Raw genomic sequence first — 17,928 nt, forward strand, 5'->3', positions numbered from 1 at the left:
CGCGTCCTCATGGGTGCGTTGGACGCGCCCCCCGGGGTGTGTTGGGTGTGTGCCCTCGCGGTGGACGCGTCTCCGGGTGTCGGACGCGTGCCCCTGTGGCGGAGGTGTCCCGGGGGTGGGTGTGTGTGCGTCTCGGGGTGCGAGGGTGGGGCGGGCAGGTGCGCGGGCCCCACGCCGGCCCCCCTCCCCCCCCGGATTGTGTCTCCGTAGAGGCGTCGGGCCGGTGGTGGTGGTCGGCGTGGGGGCCGCCGGCGGCGCTGCTGGGGTTGGCTCTGCTGCTGCTGGCGGGGGCCCTGCTGCTCGCCCGGAACTGCCGCCTCAACGCCCGCCTCTGGTACCGCAACAACTACGGGGACTTCGAGATCAACGGTCAGAGCCGGGGGGGGCGACCGAGACCCCGGGGGGCGGGAGGCGGGGCGGCCGGGCCGGGCTTCCGCTCGGGGTGGGGGCCCACGTCGTCCGGGGCTCCGTCCGGACGTTCCCGCCCTGCGGCCCAGTGGGAAGAGCCCGGCCCCGCGTCCTGATACTACCACTAACGATGACGGTGGCATCCGGGAGGCGCCTACTACGCGCAGGGCACGGTTCCGAGCGCCGGGGAGGATACGAGGCCATCGGGTCGTCCCGGTCTTCATCCCCACTTGACAGATGAGGGAACTGAGGCCCAGAGAAGCGAAGCGAGTCGCCCCAAAGTCTCACAGCCGACAAGCGGCTGAGCCGGGATTTGAACCCACCACCTCTGACTCCCAAGCCCGGGCTCTTGCCACTGAGCCACGCTATTTCTCTCATCCCACCTCTCCCCCGTGCCCTTGGGCGAGTCGCTTCTCTGGGCCTCGGTTCCCCCACCTGTCGAATGGGGATGAAGACCGTGACCCCCGCAACGTGGGACGGGGATTGGGTCCGACCCGATTTACTTAGTATCTACCCTACCGCTTACTACGGTGCCTGGCACGTATTCCGATTTTTAATATCGAGGGCCATCGGGTCGTTTCCGATCCGGGACGTCCGTCCTCTGCCATAATCCGCAACCTTTCTAACGGTCTTCCGTTATCGCTGTTATGGTCTCTGTCCATCTAGTCGCCCGTCTGCCTCTTCCGTAATTTCCCTGGACTTTTTCTAGCATCAGCCTCTTCTCCAGGGAATCGAAGATGACGTGTCCAGAATGTGCGCATCTAAACCGAGTTATTTGACCTCCCAAAGACCACTTTGGCCTAATTTACTCTAAAACCCCCTTGTTTGTTTTTCCACGTCGGAAAAACAAACACAGTCTTCGCCAAAGCCTCTCCAACACCACATTTCAAAAGAATCGAGGCTCTTTCTTTCCCGTTTTTTTTTTTTTTTTTCCCACCGTCCGGCTTTCGGATCCATACGCCGTCACTGGAAACACCATAGAATTGACGACTTGTATTTCCGTGGCGATCGTTACGTCGGCGCCTTCCGTGACTTTTTCGAGGCTCTTCGTAACGAGGCCTCCGTAACGCCATGTTCCTTGATTATCGATAATCGACCCGGGAGAGAAAAACCGTCAACTGTTTCGAACGTCTCTCCGTCCGCTACAAATGCGGTAAAACTTCCAGTAAGAGAAGTGCTTCAGAAATACCCTAAAGAAAGCGCTCAATAAGTACCACTGGTCGACTGACTGCCCTTCTCTGCCACGTGGTCCTCTCCCAAGCACTTAGTCCGGCGCTCTAAACATAGTAAGCGCTCAATAGATGACCCCGGTGACGATTGAAGGCCGAAGCAGGCTGGGTGGCCGGGACTTTGCTGCCCCCGGCTGCCCCCTGCTCCCCCCGGCCCGGGTCTCCGGCCTGCCCCCGCTGCCCCCTACATCTCTATGCTCTCTTGAAGCAGCGTGGCTCAGTGGAAAGAGCCCGGGCCTGGGAGCCAGAGGTCGTGGGTTCTAGTCCTGGCTCCGCCACTTGTCAGCTGGGTGGCTTGGGGCCGGTCACTTTAAAAAAACAAATTATGGTATTTGTTAAGTGCTTACTATGTGCAGAGCACTGTTCTAAGCGCTGGGGTTGATAGAGGTTAATCAGATTGTCCCATGTGGGGTGCACATTTTTAAATCCCCATTTTTACAGATGAGGTAACTGAGGCACAGAGAAGTTAAGTGACTTGCCCGAGGTCACACAGCTGACAAGTGGTGGAGCTGGGATTAGAACCCACGGCCTCTGACTCCCAAGCGCGGGCCCTTTCCACTAAGCCACGTTAACTGCCCCGTGCCTCAGTTCCCTCATCTGTAAAGTGGGGTTGAAGACTGTGAGCCCCACTTGGGACAACCTGATCACCTTGTATGTCCCCCAGGGCTTAGAAAAGTGCTTGGCACATAGTAAACGCTTAACAAATAATAATTAATTATAATTATGGCATTTGTTAAGCGCTTACTATGTGCAGAACACTGTTCTAAGTGCTGGGGTAGATACAGGATCATCAGATTGTCCCTCATGGGGCTCACATTTTTTAATCCCCATTTTTACAGATGAGGTAACCGAGGCCCAGAGAAGTGAAGTGACTTGCCTAAGGTCACACAGCAGACAAGTGGCAGAGTCGGGATTAGAACCCATGACCTCTGACTCCCAAGCCCGGCCTCTTTCCACTAAGCCATGCTGCTTCTCTGCAAATAATAATAATAATAATGTTGGTATTTGTTAAGCACTTACTATGTGCAGAGCACCATTCTAAGCGCTGGGGGAGATACAGGTCATCGGGTTGGCCCACAGGTGGCTCACCGTCTTCATCCCCATTTGACAGATGAGGGAACCGAGGCCCGGAGAAGTGAAGTGACTTGCCCACAGTCACCCAGCTGCCAAGTGGCAGAGCCGGGATTCGAACCCATGACCTCAGACTCCCCAGCCCGGCCTCTTTCCTGATGATGATGATAATGCAGCCCCCCGCTGCCCCCCCGCTGCCCCTTATATCTCTGTGCAGCCCTCTGCTGCCCCCTGCTGCCCCATACGTCTTTATGCAACCTTCGGCTGCCCCCTGCAGCCCTCTGCTGCCCTCTGCTGGCCCCTACGTCTCTGTGCAGCCCTCTGCTGCCCCCTGCTGCCCTCTGCTGCCCCCTGCGTCTCTCTGCAGCCCTCTGCTGCCCCCTGCTGCCCCCATGACTCTGTGCAGCCCTCTGCCACCCCCTGCCGCTCTCTGCTGCCCCCTACTGCTCCCTGCTGCTCCCTACGTCTCTCTGCTGCCCTCTGCTGCCCCCTACGTCTCTCTGCAGCCCTCTGCCGCCCCCTTCTGCCCCTACATTTCTATGCAGCTCTCTGCTGCCCCCATGTCTCCGTGCTGCCCCCTGCTGCCCCCTACGTCTCTGTGCAGCCCTCTGCCACCCCCTGCTGCTCTCTGCTGCCCCCTGTTGCCCTCTACTGCCCCCTACTGCTCTCTGCTGCTCCCTGCGTCTCTCTGCAGCCCTCTGCTGCCCCCTGCTGCCCCTACATTTCTAATAATGTTGGTATTAAGCGCTTACTACGTGTAGAGTACTGTTCTAAGCGCTGCGGTAGATACGGGATAATCAGGTTGTCCCACGTGAGGCTCACAGTTAATCCCCATTTTACAGATGAGGGAACTGAGGCCCAGAGAAGTGAAGTGAGTTGCCTACAGTCACACAGCTAAGTGGCAGAGCCGGGATTCGAACCCATGAATTCTGACTCCCAAACCCGGATTCTTTCCACTGAGCCACGCAGCCCTCAGCTGCCCCCTGTCTCCGTGCTGCCCCCTGCTGCCCCCTACGTCTCTGTGCAGCCCTCTGCTGCTCTCTGCTGCCCCCCCTGCGTCTCTATGCGGAGGAGCCTAATGGCGAAAGCCTGGGCTTGGAGTTCAGAGGGCGTGAGTTCTAATCCCGGCTGCGCCCCTCGTCTGCTGGGTGACCCTGGGCGAGTCACCTCACTTCTCTGGGCTTCGGTTCCCTCTTCTGTAAAATGGGGAGGAAGACTGGAAGCCCCACGTGGGACAACCCGATTACCTCGTGTGGACCCCAGTGCATAGAACATTCATTCATTCTTTCAAGAGTATTTACTGAGCGCTTACTCTGTGCAGAGCACTGGACTAAGCGCTTGGAATGGACGATTCGACAACAGATAGAGACCATCCCTGCCCATTGACGGGCTCACAGTCTAATCGGGGGAGACGGATGGACAGAAACAAGACAACTTAATCACGATAAATAGAATCGAGGGGATGGACACTTCATTAACAAAATAAATAGGGTAAAGCGCTTAGCACATAGTAAGCGCATTACAGACACCGATGATTATTACTATGCAGCCCCCCGCTGCCCCTTGCAGTTCTCAGAATACAAGAGGAAATGTGAGACTGCAGAGAAGGAGGGAGATCAGGGCTGGAGATGGAGATTTGGGAGTATTCCTCCCAGAGGTGGTAATTCACTCATTTGTATTTATTGAGCACTTTTGGGTGCAGAGCACTGTATTAAGAGCTTGAGAGAGGACAATACAACAATAAACAGACACATTCCCTGCCCACCGGGGGTTTACAGTCTGGAGCCGGGGGAGACTGACATTTAATATAAATAAGCGATAGATATTACATAAATGCCGTGGAGCTAGGAGGGGGGAAGAACAAAGGGAGCAAGTCATCCTAAACTGCGTGGATTATTGCATTAGCCTCCTTGCTGACCTCCCGTCTCTCCCCACTCCAGTCCACACTTCACTCTGCTGCCCGGATCCTTTTTCTACGGAAAGGCTCAGGACATGTTTCCCCGCTCCTCAAGACCCTCCACTGGTTGTCCATCCACCTCTGCATCAAACAGAAACTCCTCACTATTGGCTTTAAAACCCTCCATCCCCTTGCTCCCTCCTACCTCACCACTCTCCTCCTGTAACCATTTTTCAAGCCATGGGAGCGAATGAGTAAATAAGTGCAGTGGGGATAATAATAATAATAATAGTATTTGTTAAGTGCTTACTATGTGCCGAGCACTGTTCTAAGTGCTAGAATAGATACAAGGTATCTTACCTAAGAGCTTAGGGAGTACGGACTCCCATGCCAGCTGATGATGATAATAATGGTATTTGTTAAGTGCTTACTATATGTTAGGCACTGTACTAAGCGGTGGGCTAGATACAAGGTCATCAGGTTGGATGCAGTCCCTGTCCCACATTAAGCTCACAGCCTTCATCCCCATTTTACAGATGAGGCATCTGGGGCCCAGAGAAGTAAAGTGACTTGTCAAAGGTCACCCAGCAGACTCACGGCGGAGCTGGGAGTAGAACCCAGGTCCTTCCGACTCCCAGGCCCGGGCTCTACCCACTAGACCGCAGTGCAGGACCTGAGGAAGGAGGGATGCGAAATGGGGGGGTCAGTCGGGGAAGGCTTCCCGGAGGAGGCCTGATTTCAGTAGGGCTTGGCAGATGGGGTCGCCGTCAACGGACTTCCCCGAGAGAACCTGAGTGTCCTCCCTGCTTTTTCCCTCGACCTCTCTGCCCCGTCCCTTCCGCCCCCCAAGACGGGAAACTCTACGACGCCTACGTCTCCTACATCAACTCGGCCGATGACCGGAAGTTTGTGAATTTCATCGTCAAGCCCCACTTGGAGAATCGGCACGGCTACAAGCTGTTCCTGGATGACAAAGACATCCTCCCTCACTCAGGTGCGTGACGGGGGTGGGGAGGGGTCCATCTTTCCCCTCGCCCATCTTTCCCCTCGCTCACCCACCAAAGGGACCCCCAACCCATCATCCCCATCCTTTCCCCATCACATTCATTCATTCATTCAATAGTATTTATTGAGCGCTTACTATGTGCAGAGCACTGTACTAAGCACTTGGAATGTACAAATCGGCAACAGATAGAGACGGTCCCTGCCCTTTGAGACTGACCAGCCCGGCTCTCTCCCTGGCTCAGAGAGACCCCAGGGGGACCCCAGCCCATCGTCATTCATTCATTCGATCGTATTTATGGGGTGCTAACTGTGTGCAGAGCACTGAGCGCTTGAGAGAGTCCAGTAGAACAATAAACAGACCCATTCCCTGCCCGCAACGAGCTGACAGTCTAGAAGGCGAGACAGACATGAGTAGGAGGCAAGTCGTCCCCGTCCCTTTTCCTCCCACACTGACCGGCCCGGCTAACTCCCTCCCTTCCCTCCGTCCGTCCGTCCGTCCGTCCGTCCGTCCATCCCGGGCACAGAACCCTCGGCCGACCTGATCATGAACGTCAGCCGCTGCCGGCGTCTCATCGTCGTTCTCTCCAACGCCTACCTGGAGCAGGACTGGTGCAACACCAATTTCAAGTACGCTGGCGGCCGGGCGGGGCGGGGGGGAGGGGAGAGGCCGGAGGGGGGACGGGGGGTCTTGGGGAAGGGACACATTTACCCTGCAGCGTGACCCGGTACCCACGCACCTCCTTCGGGGATAGGATTGACGATAACCGATATCGGTTAAGCGCTTACCCTGTGCCGAGCACTGTGCCGAGCACTGTCCGGAGCCCTGAGGTAGGTAGAGCAGCATCCAGATCCGGCCCAGACCCTTCTCTCCCAGGGGGTTTCCAGGTGGGAAGGAGACCAGTCCCCATCTTACAGATGCTGAAACCGAGGCTCAGAGGAGTGAAGTGACTTGCCCACGGTCCCACGGCAGACCGGGGGCGCAGCCGGGATTAGAACCCAGGTCCCCCAACTCTTTTTCCATTAGGGACCCTCGACTTGCTGAGAGACTCCCAGGGCGGCTTCTCAGTGGCCGTCATCGATCAGTCAATGAGATCAATCAATGAGAAGCAGCGTGGCTCAGTGGCAAGAGCCCGGGCTTGGGAGTCAGAGGTCATGGGTTCGAATGCCGGCTCGGCCACTTGTCAGCGATGTGACTGTGGGCAAGTCACTTCACGTCTCTGGGCCTCAGTTCTCTCATCTGTAAAATGGGAACGAAGACTGTGAGCCCCACGAGGGACCTGATGACCCTCTATCTCCCTCAGCACTTAGAACAGTGCTCTGCATATAGTAAGCGCTTAACAAGTACCGACATTATTATTATTATTATTATTATTACCCTCTCCCAAGCACTTAGTCCAGTGCTCTGCACACAGTCAGCACTCAATAAATCCAATCAACTGGTCAATCGCTAGCGGTTCAAGCAGCGTGGCTTAGTGGAAAGAGTCCCGGCTTGGGAGTCAGAGGTCGGGGGTTCTAATCCCGCCTCCACCACTTGTCAGCTGTGTGACTTTGGGCAAGTCACTTCTCTGGGCCTCAGTGACCTCATCTGTTAAAGGGGGATTAAGACCGTGAGTCCCACGTGGGCAACCTGATGACTCTGAATCTACCCTGGTGCTTAGAACAGTGTTTGGCACATAGTAAGCACTTAACAAATACCATCATAGAGAAGCAGCGTGGCTCAGTGGAAAGAGCCCGGGCTTGGGAGGCAGAGGTCATGGGTTCGAATCCCGGCTCTGCCGCTTGTCAGCTGTGTGACTGTGGGCAAGTCACTTCACGTCTCTGGGCCTCAGTTCCCTCATCTGTAAAATGGGGATGAAGAATGTGAGCCTCATGTGGGACAACCTGATTACCCTGTCTCTCCCCCCAGCGCTTAGAACAGTGCTCTGCACATAGTAAGCGCTTAACAAATACCAACATTATTATTAATAATAATTCTTATTACCCGGGATAGGACAGTACAACAGAGTATTTGTGAAGCAGCGTGGCTTAGTGGAAAGAGGCCGGGCTTGGGAGTCGGAGGTCGTGGGTTCTAATCCCAGCTCCACCGCTTGTCAGCTGTGTGACTTTGGGCAAGTCATTTCACTTCTCTGGCCCTCAGTTCCCTCATCTGGAAAATGGGCATTAAGACTCTGAGCCCCACGTGGAACAACCACATTGCTTCGTATCTACCCCAGGGCTTGGATCAGTGCTTGGCACGTAGAAAGCGCTTAACGGATAGCATAGTGATTATTATTGTCCTCTCCCAAGAGCTTCGTCCAGTGCTCCGCACATAGTCGGCACTCAATAAATCCCACCGATGGATGGATGAATTCTAGGGCAGAGGAGGGAGAGGGGCTCACAGCAGGGTCTGTAGCCTGGGCTTCCGAGTAGGGGGCCGCCAAGGGGGGAGCGGTGGGGGGGCGGGGAGGCGGGTGGGGTCGACCGGAGCCTTCCGCAGCCCCCCGGTGAGGGTTTGGGGGGGTCCTGTTTTGCAGGGAAGGGCTGTGGAGGCTGCTGGAACTGTCCCGAAAACCCATCTTCATCGCGTTCGAGAGCCAGTACCGAGAGCTGTCTCACCCGGCCATCCGCCTGCTGCGGCAACACAAGCACACCGTCACCCTGCTGCTCTGGAGGGCCGGATCCATGGTGGGCACGGCCGGGGGGCCCCGGGCACGGGCACGGCGGGGGGCGAGCGGGCACCTGGAAACCCGGCCAGCCACACGCTCTCAATCATCCGGAGCCTCTAAGCTCGTGGTGGGCAGGGACCGTGTCTGTTTATTTTCTTTTTGCCATTCATTCGGTCGTATTTATTGAGCGCTTACTATGTGCAGAGCACTGTACTAAGCGCTTGCAGGGGACATTTCGGCAACAGATAGCCAATGACGGGCTCACGGTCTAATCGGGGGAGACAGACGGACCAAAACAAGACAACTTAAATCATGATAAATAGAATCGAGGGGCTGGACACCTCATTAACAAAATAAATAGGGTAATAAAAATATATGTCCCAAGCGCTTAGTCCAGTGCTCTGCACACAGTAAGTGCTCAGTAAATATGATTGAATGAACAAATGAATCGTCATCATCCCCTGGACTGGAAGCTCCTTTTTTTTGAAATGGTGTTACCACAAAACAAACAAAAAACAACTAAAAAGAAGAGACGGTAGACAACGTTCCCTGCCCACAACGAGTTTACCATCTAGAGGAATCCCCCTCTGACCTTTGTAGGACTCCCCTGTATAGAAAGACAAAAGCGAGTTCATTTATTCGTTCAATAGTATTTATTGAGCGCTTACTATGTGCAGAGTACTGTGCTAAGCGCTTGGAATGGACAACTCGGCAACAGATAGAGACAATCCCTGCCTCTAGGGGAGGAGTTCAGCAGGCACGAGTTGGATGTCCCCTTCCCCCCGCTACTCCCCAACCCAGACCAGTTGCCAGCACTGTAAGAATAATTATGGTACTTGTTAAGCACTTATTATTAATAATAATAGTATTTGTTAAGCACTTACTATGTGCCAAGCACTTTTCTAAGCCCTGGGGTAGATAGAAGGTTATCAGCTTGTTCCACATGGGGCTCACAGTCTTCATCCCCATTTGACAGATGAGGCAGCTGAGGCACGGAGAAGTGAAGTGACTTGCCCCAGGTCACACAGCAAACAAGTGGCCGAGCCGGGATCAGAACCCACTTCCTCTGACTCCCAAGCCCGGGCTCTTTCCACTAAGCCACGCTGCTTCTCTGTGCTTATTCTGTGCCGAGCACTGTTTTAAGCGCTGGACACTGAGTGCTAATAATAATAATGGTATTTGTTAAGCAGTTACTGTGCACCAGGCACTGTACTAAGCGCTGGGTAGACCTCCCCACCCTGCGCCGCTTCCAGGCCCTGCTGTGTGGCCAGCCTGGGCAGGGGGAGGGTCAGTGTTCCCCTGGCCCTACTCAAAAAAACCAAAAAACCTTCTTTTCCTCACTCCTTAATGCCTGTCTCCCCCTCTAGAGTGTAAACTCCTTGTGGGCGGGGAATGCGACTGTTATATTGTTGTATTGGACACTTCCAAGCGCTTACTACAGTGATCGGCACAAAATGAGCGCTCAATAAATACGATTGATCGACTGGTGGCCACGATGAGCCTGGCCCTCCCTGGCCGGCTTCCTTCGGGACCCCTCCCGCCCTCATCTTGGGCTGATGGGGTCGCGCCAGGCCACGAGATCTGGAAAAGTAGCGTGATCTAGTGGGAAGAGCTTGGGCCTGGGAGTCATTCAGTAGTATTTATTGAGCGCTTACTATGTGCAGAGCACTGTACTAAGCGCTTGGAATGTACAATTCGGCAACAGATAGAGATAATCCCCGCCCAGTGACGGGCTTAAAGTCTAATCACGGGTTTACAGTCAGAAGGTCCTGGGTTCTAATCCCAGCTTTGCCCCTCATCTGCTCTGTGGCCTTGGGCAACTCACTTCCCTTCTTCTGTGCCTCAGTTCCCTCATCTGGAAAATGGGGATGGAGACTGTGAGCCCCAAATGGGACATGGACTGTGTCCAACCCAATGTAATTGTATCCACCCCAGCGCTTAGTACGGTGCCTGGCGCATAGTAAGTGCTTAACAACCTGGCCTAGTGGATAAATCCCCGGCCTGGGAGTCAGAAGGTCATGGGTTCTATTCCCGGCTCTGCCCCTTGTCTGCTCTGTATCTTTGGGCAAGTCACTTCACTCCTCTGGGCCTCAGTTCCCTCATCTGTAAAATGGGGATTAAGATGGGGAGTCCCATATGGGACAGGAACCGTTTCCAACCTGATTTGCTTGTAACCACCCCGGCGCTTAGTTACAGTGCCTGTCAAGCACTTAACAAATACCATTATTATTATTAACAACTATTATCATTATAATTACCCGGCTCAGCCACTTGTCAGCGGTGTGACTTTGGGCGAGTCACTTAACTTCTCTGTGCCTCAGTTACCCTATGTGTAAAATGGGGATGAAGCCTGTGGGCCCCACGTGGGACAACCTGATCACCTTGTATCTTCCCCAGCGCCTAGAACAGTGCTTTGCACATAGTAAGCGCTTAACAAATGCCATAATAATAATTATTATTATTATTAATAACAACTGGCCACGGGATGGTGCTGTCTCCTAGGAAACCCGCGGTGGGTAGTTGGAGCCGATGTTTCCCCAGGGTTTCCTAGAAGACAGCACCGCCCCGTGACGGGAGAAGGCTGTGGGTCATTCATTCATTCATTCAATCGAATTTATTGAGCGCCTACTGTGTGCAGAGCACTGGACTAACACTTGGAAAGTCCAATTTGGCAACAGATAGAGACGATCTCTACCCAACAATGGGCTCCCAGTCTAGATGCGGGGAGGCAGACAACAAAACAAAGCAAGACAAGTAGACGGGCATCAATAGCATCAGTATAAATAAATAGAATTAGTAATAATAATAATGTTGGTATTTGTTAAGCGCTTAGTATGTGCAGAGCACTGTTCTAAGCGCTGGGGTTGATACAGATTCATCAGGTTGTCCCATGTGAGGCTCACAGTCTTAATCGCCATTTTACAGAGGAGGGTACTGAGGCACAGAGAAGTGACGTGACTTGCCCAAAGTCACACGGCTGACAAGTGGCGGAGTCAGAATTTGAACCCACGACCTCTGACTCCCAAGCCCGGTCTCTTTCCACTGAGCCACACTGCTTCTCGAATAAATACGTACAGACAGACAGAGCTGGCCCAACCTCCCGCCAAAGAATCTAGGGAGTCTGTTAGATTGTCCTAGTGGACTCTCCCAAGCGCTTAGTTCAGCGCTCTGCACACAGTAAGCATCCAATAAATACCATTGGTTGATAAGGAGTCTCCTTCCCTGATGGGGAGCCAAAGCTACCTGGATATTTGGGCGGGCCCGGGAGTTGGGAAAACCCTCAGCACTCGTTAGGGAAGCGGTACGGCCTAGTGGAAAGAGCCCGGGCTTGGAAGTCAGAGGACCTGGGTTCTGATTCCAGCTCCGCCACTTGTGTGTGCTGGGTGACCTTGGGCAAGTCACTTCACTTCTCTGGGCCTCACTTCCCTCATCCGTAAAATAGGGATTAAGACTGTGAGCCCCACGTGGGACAACCTGGCTACCTTGTATCTACCGCAGCGGTTAAAACAATGCTTGGCATTGTATAGTAAGTATATAGTAGTATAGCATAGTAAGTGCTTAACAAATGATTATCATGATTATTATTATTTATGCAATTGAAGGAATGAAGAAATGAACGAACGTACAAACGAACGTGACACCCGTATGTCAATGGAGCGAGCACTTTACAGGGGGCTGAGCATTTTCTGGTGGGCTGAGTATTTTTCTAGGCATGGGGGTATTTCAGTCTGAGTGAACGAGCGCAGTTCCTGCCCTCAGGGAGCTGCAAATGGAAAAGTTGGGGGCACGGGGCGGTGGGGGGAGGGATTGCCCCTTGCCCCCCACCCCGTTGGAAAAAAATCCAACCCTCCAAACTGCAGGGAGGCCAAAGTAGCCCACTCCAGCGAGTAAACCACATGGCCTAGTGGAAGGAGCCTCATCCTGGGAGTCTGGGGATCTGGGTTCTAATCTCAGTCCCCCACCTGTCTGCCTTGTGACCGTAGGCATGGACTTCTCTGTCCCTCAGTTCCTTCACCTGCAAAATGGAGATTCAATCTCTTTTTCCTTCCTGCTTAGACTGAGAGCCGCACGTGGGATCTAATTAACTTTCATGTCTCCCCGTGTGTAGTACAATGCCGACGCATTGTAAGTGCTCAACGAATAACACAAATATTATTAATCAATCAATGGAATGTATTGATCGCTTACTGTGTGCTGATCACTGTCCTAAGTGTTAGGGAGACTACAGTATCACAGAGTTGGTAGATACATTTTCTGCCCATGACGAGATTACAGTCCAGAGAGGGAGGCAGACATCAATCAATCGATCGTATTTATTAAGTGCGTACTATGTGCAGAGCGCTCCACGTGAATATAAATAAAGGAATGACGGATATGGGCATATGTGGAGCTGAAGGTGGGGTAAATGAAGGGGGAAAATCCGAGCGCCAGGTGCGATGCAGAAAGGAGAGGGAGTAGAAGAAATGAAGGCTTAGCCGGGGAAGGCCTCTTGGAGGAGATGTGCTTTGAAAAAGGCTTTGAAGGTGGGGCGAGTCATTGTCAGTTATGAAGCACTTAGTCAGGTGCTGTGCACGTAATAAGCGCTCAATAAATCCCTCATCTGTAAAATGGGGATTAAGACCGTGAGCCCCGTGTGTGTCCAACCCAATTATCTTGTCTCTAACTCAGCGCTTAGAACAGTGCTTGATATGTAGTAAGTACTTAACAAAGACCATCAATATGACGTGCTGCTCCAGTGCCGTGCGCACAGTAAGCGCTCAATTCGTTCATTCATTCAATCGTATTTATCGAGAGCTTACTGTGTGAACAGCACTGTAGTAATAATAATTATGGTGTTTCTTAAGTACTTACTACTTGCCAAGCACTGTCCTTTGCGCTGGGAGAGGTACAGAGTGATCAGGTTGTCCCTCATGGGGCTCACAGTCATCATCCCCATTTTACAGATGAGATCACCGAGGCACAGAGCAGTGAAGTGGCTTGCCCGCGGTCACACAGCGAATGAGTGGCGGAGCGGGGATTGGAACCCACGTCCTCTGACTCCCAAGCCCGGGCTCTTTCCACTAAGCCGCGCCGCTTCTCTACTAAGCGCTTGGGAGAGGACGACAGGATAATAAACAGACACATTCCCTGCCCACCGTGAGCTGAGAGTCCAGAGGGGGAGGCCGGCAGTACTAGAAATCAATCCAACAATCAGTCGATCAATGCGATTGCTTGGCAGACGCCGTCCTCGGACTTCTGGAAGGAGCTGTGCCTGGCCCTGCCCCGGCGGCTGCCCTACCGGACCCTCGTGGGGGACCCCCAGACCCAGCTCCAGGAGGACAAGGACCCCATGCTCACCCTGCACAGCGGCAGCTACCTGGAGGCTCGGGCTGACCCCGACCCCGACGGAGACCTGGGTATGATGCCCCCACCCCTCCCACCATCCCCCCTCCCCGCCGCTGTAGGCCGGACTGGGCCTCCTGGTGCCCGAGGGGCGCGTCTGGCACCGTGGGACGCCGGGCACCGAGTTCCCCCGTCGGCCCCTGGGCGCCCCGAGGCCGTCGGCTCTTCTCGGGGGGGCGGCCGGGCCGGGCAGGGCAGGGGATAAGGGTCCCGGACGGGAGGTCCTTTCCGCACGGCGTCGACTGGATGCCGGGGGTGCTCTCGCTGCCTCGGGGGGAGCCGATGGGGCTACCTGCTCCAACCGGGGTAGCCCGCCTCCTGACAGACATTCCCCGGCCCCGGGTGCCAGCAGGGCTACCGTCTCTGCCCGAGGGAGCCCGGCTCCTGCCGGATGCGTGATGTAATGGAAAGGGCACAGGCCTGGGAGTCAGAAGGTCATGGGTTCTAATCCCAGCTTTGCCACTTGCCTGCTGTGTGACCTTGGGCTAGTCGCATCACTTCTCTGGGCCTCAGTTACCTCACCTGCAAAATAATAATAATGTTGGTATTTGTTAAGCACTTACTATGTGCAGAGCACTATTCTAAGTGCTGGGGTAGATGCAGGGTAATCAGATCGTCCCACGTGAGGCTCTCAGTCTTCATCCCCATTTTACAGATGAGGTCACTGAGGCACAGAGAAGTGAAGTGACTTGCCCACAGTCACACAGCAGACAAGTAGCAGAGCCAGGATTTGAACCCTTGACCTCTGACTCCCAAGCCCGGGCTCTTGCCACTGAGCCACGCTGCTTCAGCGTGGGGAGTGAGACTGTAAGCCCCATGTGGGACAGGGACTGTGTCCAATCCGACTTGCTTGTATCTACCCCAGAGTTTAGAAGAGTGCCTGGCACGTAGTAAGCGCTTAACAAATACCATCATTATTATTATTATTGCGCAACACCTCCACCGCACACCCCGAACACCCAATCTCTTCCTTCCTTTCCAAGTCTGGGTCAGTTGGCTCCAGCCTAGGCCTCCTCGCCCATCTTCATCCCCCCCACCCCCCACACGTGTGATTTATACTCCGCTCATCTCCTGATGGATCCCACCGTCCCCCTCAGCAATGGCCCACTGGACTCGTCAGCCCGCCGGATGCTCAATGCGCTGTTTGTTCGTCTCGGCCAGGGCGGGCCTGCCAGCATCTGACACTGCTGCCAACCTCCCCCAGTTGGCAGAACACCGCCCGTGCCACCCCTCGGGTGGGCCACCTCCCCCGGCAGTTTGGTTCGGACAGTTAATACAAACCCCCCTCCCCCCACCGCAGACATTCCAGGAACAAAGACCCCTCTCTTCCTCTATCCAGACGCTCCCTTCCTGAGGCAATCCTCAGAGGAGCGCCAGAAAACCCAGCTTGGGAAGACGGGCTGGGGGTGGGAGTTATCCCGGGGCCTGGGTCCAGGGGAGGGGCAGCCCACGCGACCCCCGGGCTGCTCCCCGACCCGCGGGGAGCCCCGACGGCCCCCCGACAGCGCAACCGATAGCGCCCCGGGGGCGTCGGGAGAACAAGCCCGGACAGGAGGGGTTCGTCCACCGCCCGGTAGTTGCGTTTTTCTCTATTGTTAAGTTTGGGAGTCACACCAGGACTGGCCCCGGAGGGTGGTGGGATTTGGGGGGGGGCGGTGTGGCCTCCCATACACCCGGGCCAAAAAGCGTTCCGTTTTTTTCCGGCCTGGAGACGGAGAGAACAATCGTCTTGGTGGGAGGCATTGTCTGAAGCAGGCGGGCACACGGGGCCAAACTGGTGTCTCTGGCCGGTCTTCCCCCGGCTTGGCCCGGAAGCTGGGGTTTTCTGGAGGGCGGGGAACGGGGCATCCTAATGAGGAGGAGAAGAACAGTGGCGGGTGTGTGAAGCGCTTACTCTGTGCCAAGCCCTGGGCTGAGGGCTGGGGTAGCCATGAGCTCATCAGGTCAGCACCCCAACCCCTTCCCCCACCCCACCCTGCGGCGGGCGGCCCATGTCTGTCCAGCTCGGGAGGAAACCTCGAGGGCCGAGTGGCGTCGCGGTCAAATATGGCCCCGCGCAGAGTTGGGGGGGAGGGGAGAAGGGGCTTTCCGTTGGAGCGAGGCAGCCACAGGCCTCCCCGCCCGAGGACGTGCGGACCCCGCCGCCTGCCGGGAATCGGGCCGCCCCTGACGGCCCCAGAGCATCCTGGAAATCGGGCCGGGCCGGCCGGCCCGGCTCCTTGCTGGGCATCATGCTCAGAGTCCCGCTGCCCCGCCGTGGCAGCCCACCCCCCCAGAAGCTTCCCCGGGACATCCGTGATGCCGGGCCTGGGGGAAGGGGGCCGGCAAAGAGATGGGGAGGAGGAAAAGCCGGGACGTTTACCTTCTTGACGTCCACTTCCTCTTCCCTTTCCCCTCCCTCTGCCAGAGGGGAAGTGCCTAAGGCAGCCAGTCCGGAAAGAAATCAGGCTGGGCCTTAAAGAAGGCAGTCTGGGGCCGACTTCATGTCTAAATGAGCATGGCGTAGCGGCTAGAGCACAGGCCTGGGAGTCAGAAGGTCATGGGTTCTAATCCTGACTCTGCCACTTGTCTGCTGTTCTGCTGATCTTGAGCAAGTCACTTGACTTCCCTGGACCTCAATTGCCTCACCTGTAAAATGAGAATTGAAACTGTTGAGTCCCACGTGGGACAAGGGACTGCATCCAACCTGATTTGTCTGCATCCACCCCAGCGCTTAGTACGGCACCTGGTACACAGTAAGCGCCTCACAGATACCACCATGATGATTAGTGGGGCGGGCATACCCCAGGAGGGCTCACCGGTCTCCTCCTCCTCTCTGCCGACGTCTCGCACTTCATCCTTCCCCCACAGGTACCCGCGGGCCCATCTTCAAAGACCCCCGCCCCCTGTACCTGAGCGCCGAGGCCCGGACCCCGGCCGAGACCCCGTCGGGGGAGCCCCCGCCGAGGGCCGACATCGACGTGTCCGACCTGGGCTCCCGCAACTACGGGGCGCGGACGGACTTCTACTGCCTGGTCACCGAAGACGACGTGTAGGGGCCCGGCCCGGGCTGGGCAGGCCGGAGGGGGCGGCCGCGGCGGGCCCCCCACTCCCCGAGGGGCACGCACATCTCCAACCTTAGAGGGGCCGGGGGCAGGCAGGCCCGGGAGGGTCCTCGTCCGCTGCCCCCGTGGAGCAGTGCGGACTCCGGCCCCCGGGCCCCTCGATTTGGGGAGCCCGGCCCGCAGCCAGGAAGCAAACCCGCCCCCGGGGAACACGGCCCCCTCCGCCGTGAGGGTCGGTGTGATGCCAAACATCGGGGACCGCGACCCCCGGGTGCCCCCTCGCCCCCCCTTGGCCGGGCTCAGACCCCCAAAGACCACCCCCAGGCTTCCTCTCTTCCCGCCTCCAGCCGCTCCCCGTGCGGCTGTGTCAAAGATGCCGGGTCGCTCTGTCCCCCACCCCTCCAACTCGGGTCCCTCCGGGATGGGGTTAAGGTGATGATTGTGGGGAGACCCCCCCCCCCCCAGCATTCCCAGGGAGCACCCTGATTGGTTCCTTCCTCCAGAAATGAAAATAAAGGCAATAATTCCAGACCAGTCTCCCCACCCCGCCTCGCCGTCCCGCCTGGGGCCAGGCAAGATCCTACCGGAGGGGGAAGTGGGAAACGAACAATTGCCCCTCCTCCACCGTGGGTCAGCTTAGGGAGGGGTTGCCCATGGTGGAGGACCAAACAGGGAAACTGAGGCAGCCCCGATCCCCCTCCCCGGGCTGCTGGGAGAGAGCAGCGGGGAGGATATAGAGCTGGCATCCCCGGTGGGAGAACCGGAAGCCATCTGCTCATCCCGACCACCCTCACTGTGGGTTTTGAAGGCTTGGGGTTTTTTAAAATTTATGTTAATAGTAATAATAATAATTATGGTATTTGTGAAGTGCTTACTGTGTGCCGAGCACTGTTCTAAGCGCTGGGGGAGATCCAGGGTCATCAGATTGTCCCACGTGAGGCTTACAGTCTTAATCCCCATTTTACAGATGAGGGAACCGAGGCCTCGAAGTGAAGTGACTTGCCCAAAGTCACACAGCTGACAGGTGGAGGAGCCGGGATTCGAACCCATGACCTCTGACTCCTAAACCCCATGCCGTTTCCACGGAGCCACGCTGCTTCTCACTTGCAGCCGGTCCCCCGAGTCCGGAAGAATAGGGGTTCAACAGTCCATTCCAAAAACCAAGCTGATTTCTCCCAAACCCCTGGTGTGGTCCAGTAGAAAGAACAGGGACCTGGGAGCCCGAAGTCCTGGGTTCGAATCTCAGC

The 17,928-nt window shown here is 55.9% G+C and overlaps 1 protein-coding gene across 5 annotated transcripts in view; it reads left to right on the forward strand.

Annotated features, from left to right (window-relative positions):
- Nucleotides 1-17,210, forward strand: part of SIGIRR (single Ig and TIR domain containing) — a 59,989-nt gene extending 42,779 nt beyond the window's left edge. For all 5 annotated transcript variants that reach the window (XM_039911347.1, XM_029061311.2, XM_029061312.2 and 2 more), the window contains 6 exons: nt 211-369; nt 5,456-5,599; nt 6,135-6,237; nt 8,124-8,274; nt 13,474-13,651; nt 16,488-17,210. In XM_039911347.1, coding sequence (XP_039767281.1) covers nt 211-369; nt 5,456-5,599; nt 6,135-6,237; nt 8,124-8,274; nt 13,474-13,651; nt 16,488-16,672 — 920 coding nt within the window. In that variant the 3' untranslated portion in view covers nt 16,673-17,210. The remainder of the gene's footprint in view (nt 1-210; nt 370-5,455; nt 5,600-6,134; nt 6,238-8,123; nt 8,275-13,473; nt 13,652-16,487) is intronic.
- Nucleotides 17,211-17,928: the final 718 nt, after the last annotated feature.

The sequence above is a fragment of the Ornithorhynchus anatinus genome, chromosome 3 (genome assembly GCF_004115215.2).
Source record: "Ornithorhynchus anatinus isolate Pmale09 chromosome 3, mOrnAna1.pri.v4, whole genome shotgun sequence".
NCBI classification, from domain to species: domain Eukaryota; kingdom Metazoa; phylum Chordata; class Mammalia; order Monotremata; family Ornithorhynchidae; genus Ornithorhynchus; species Ornithorhynchus anatinus.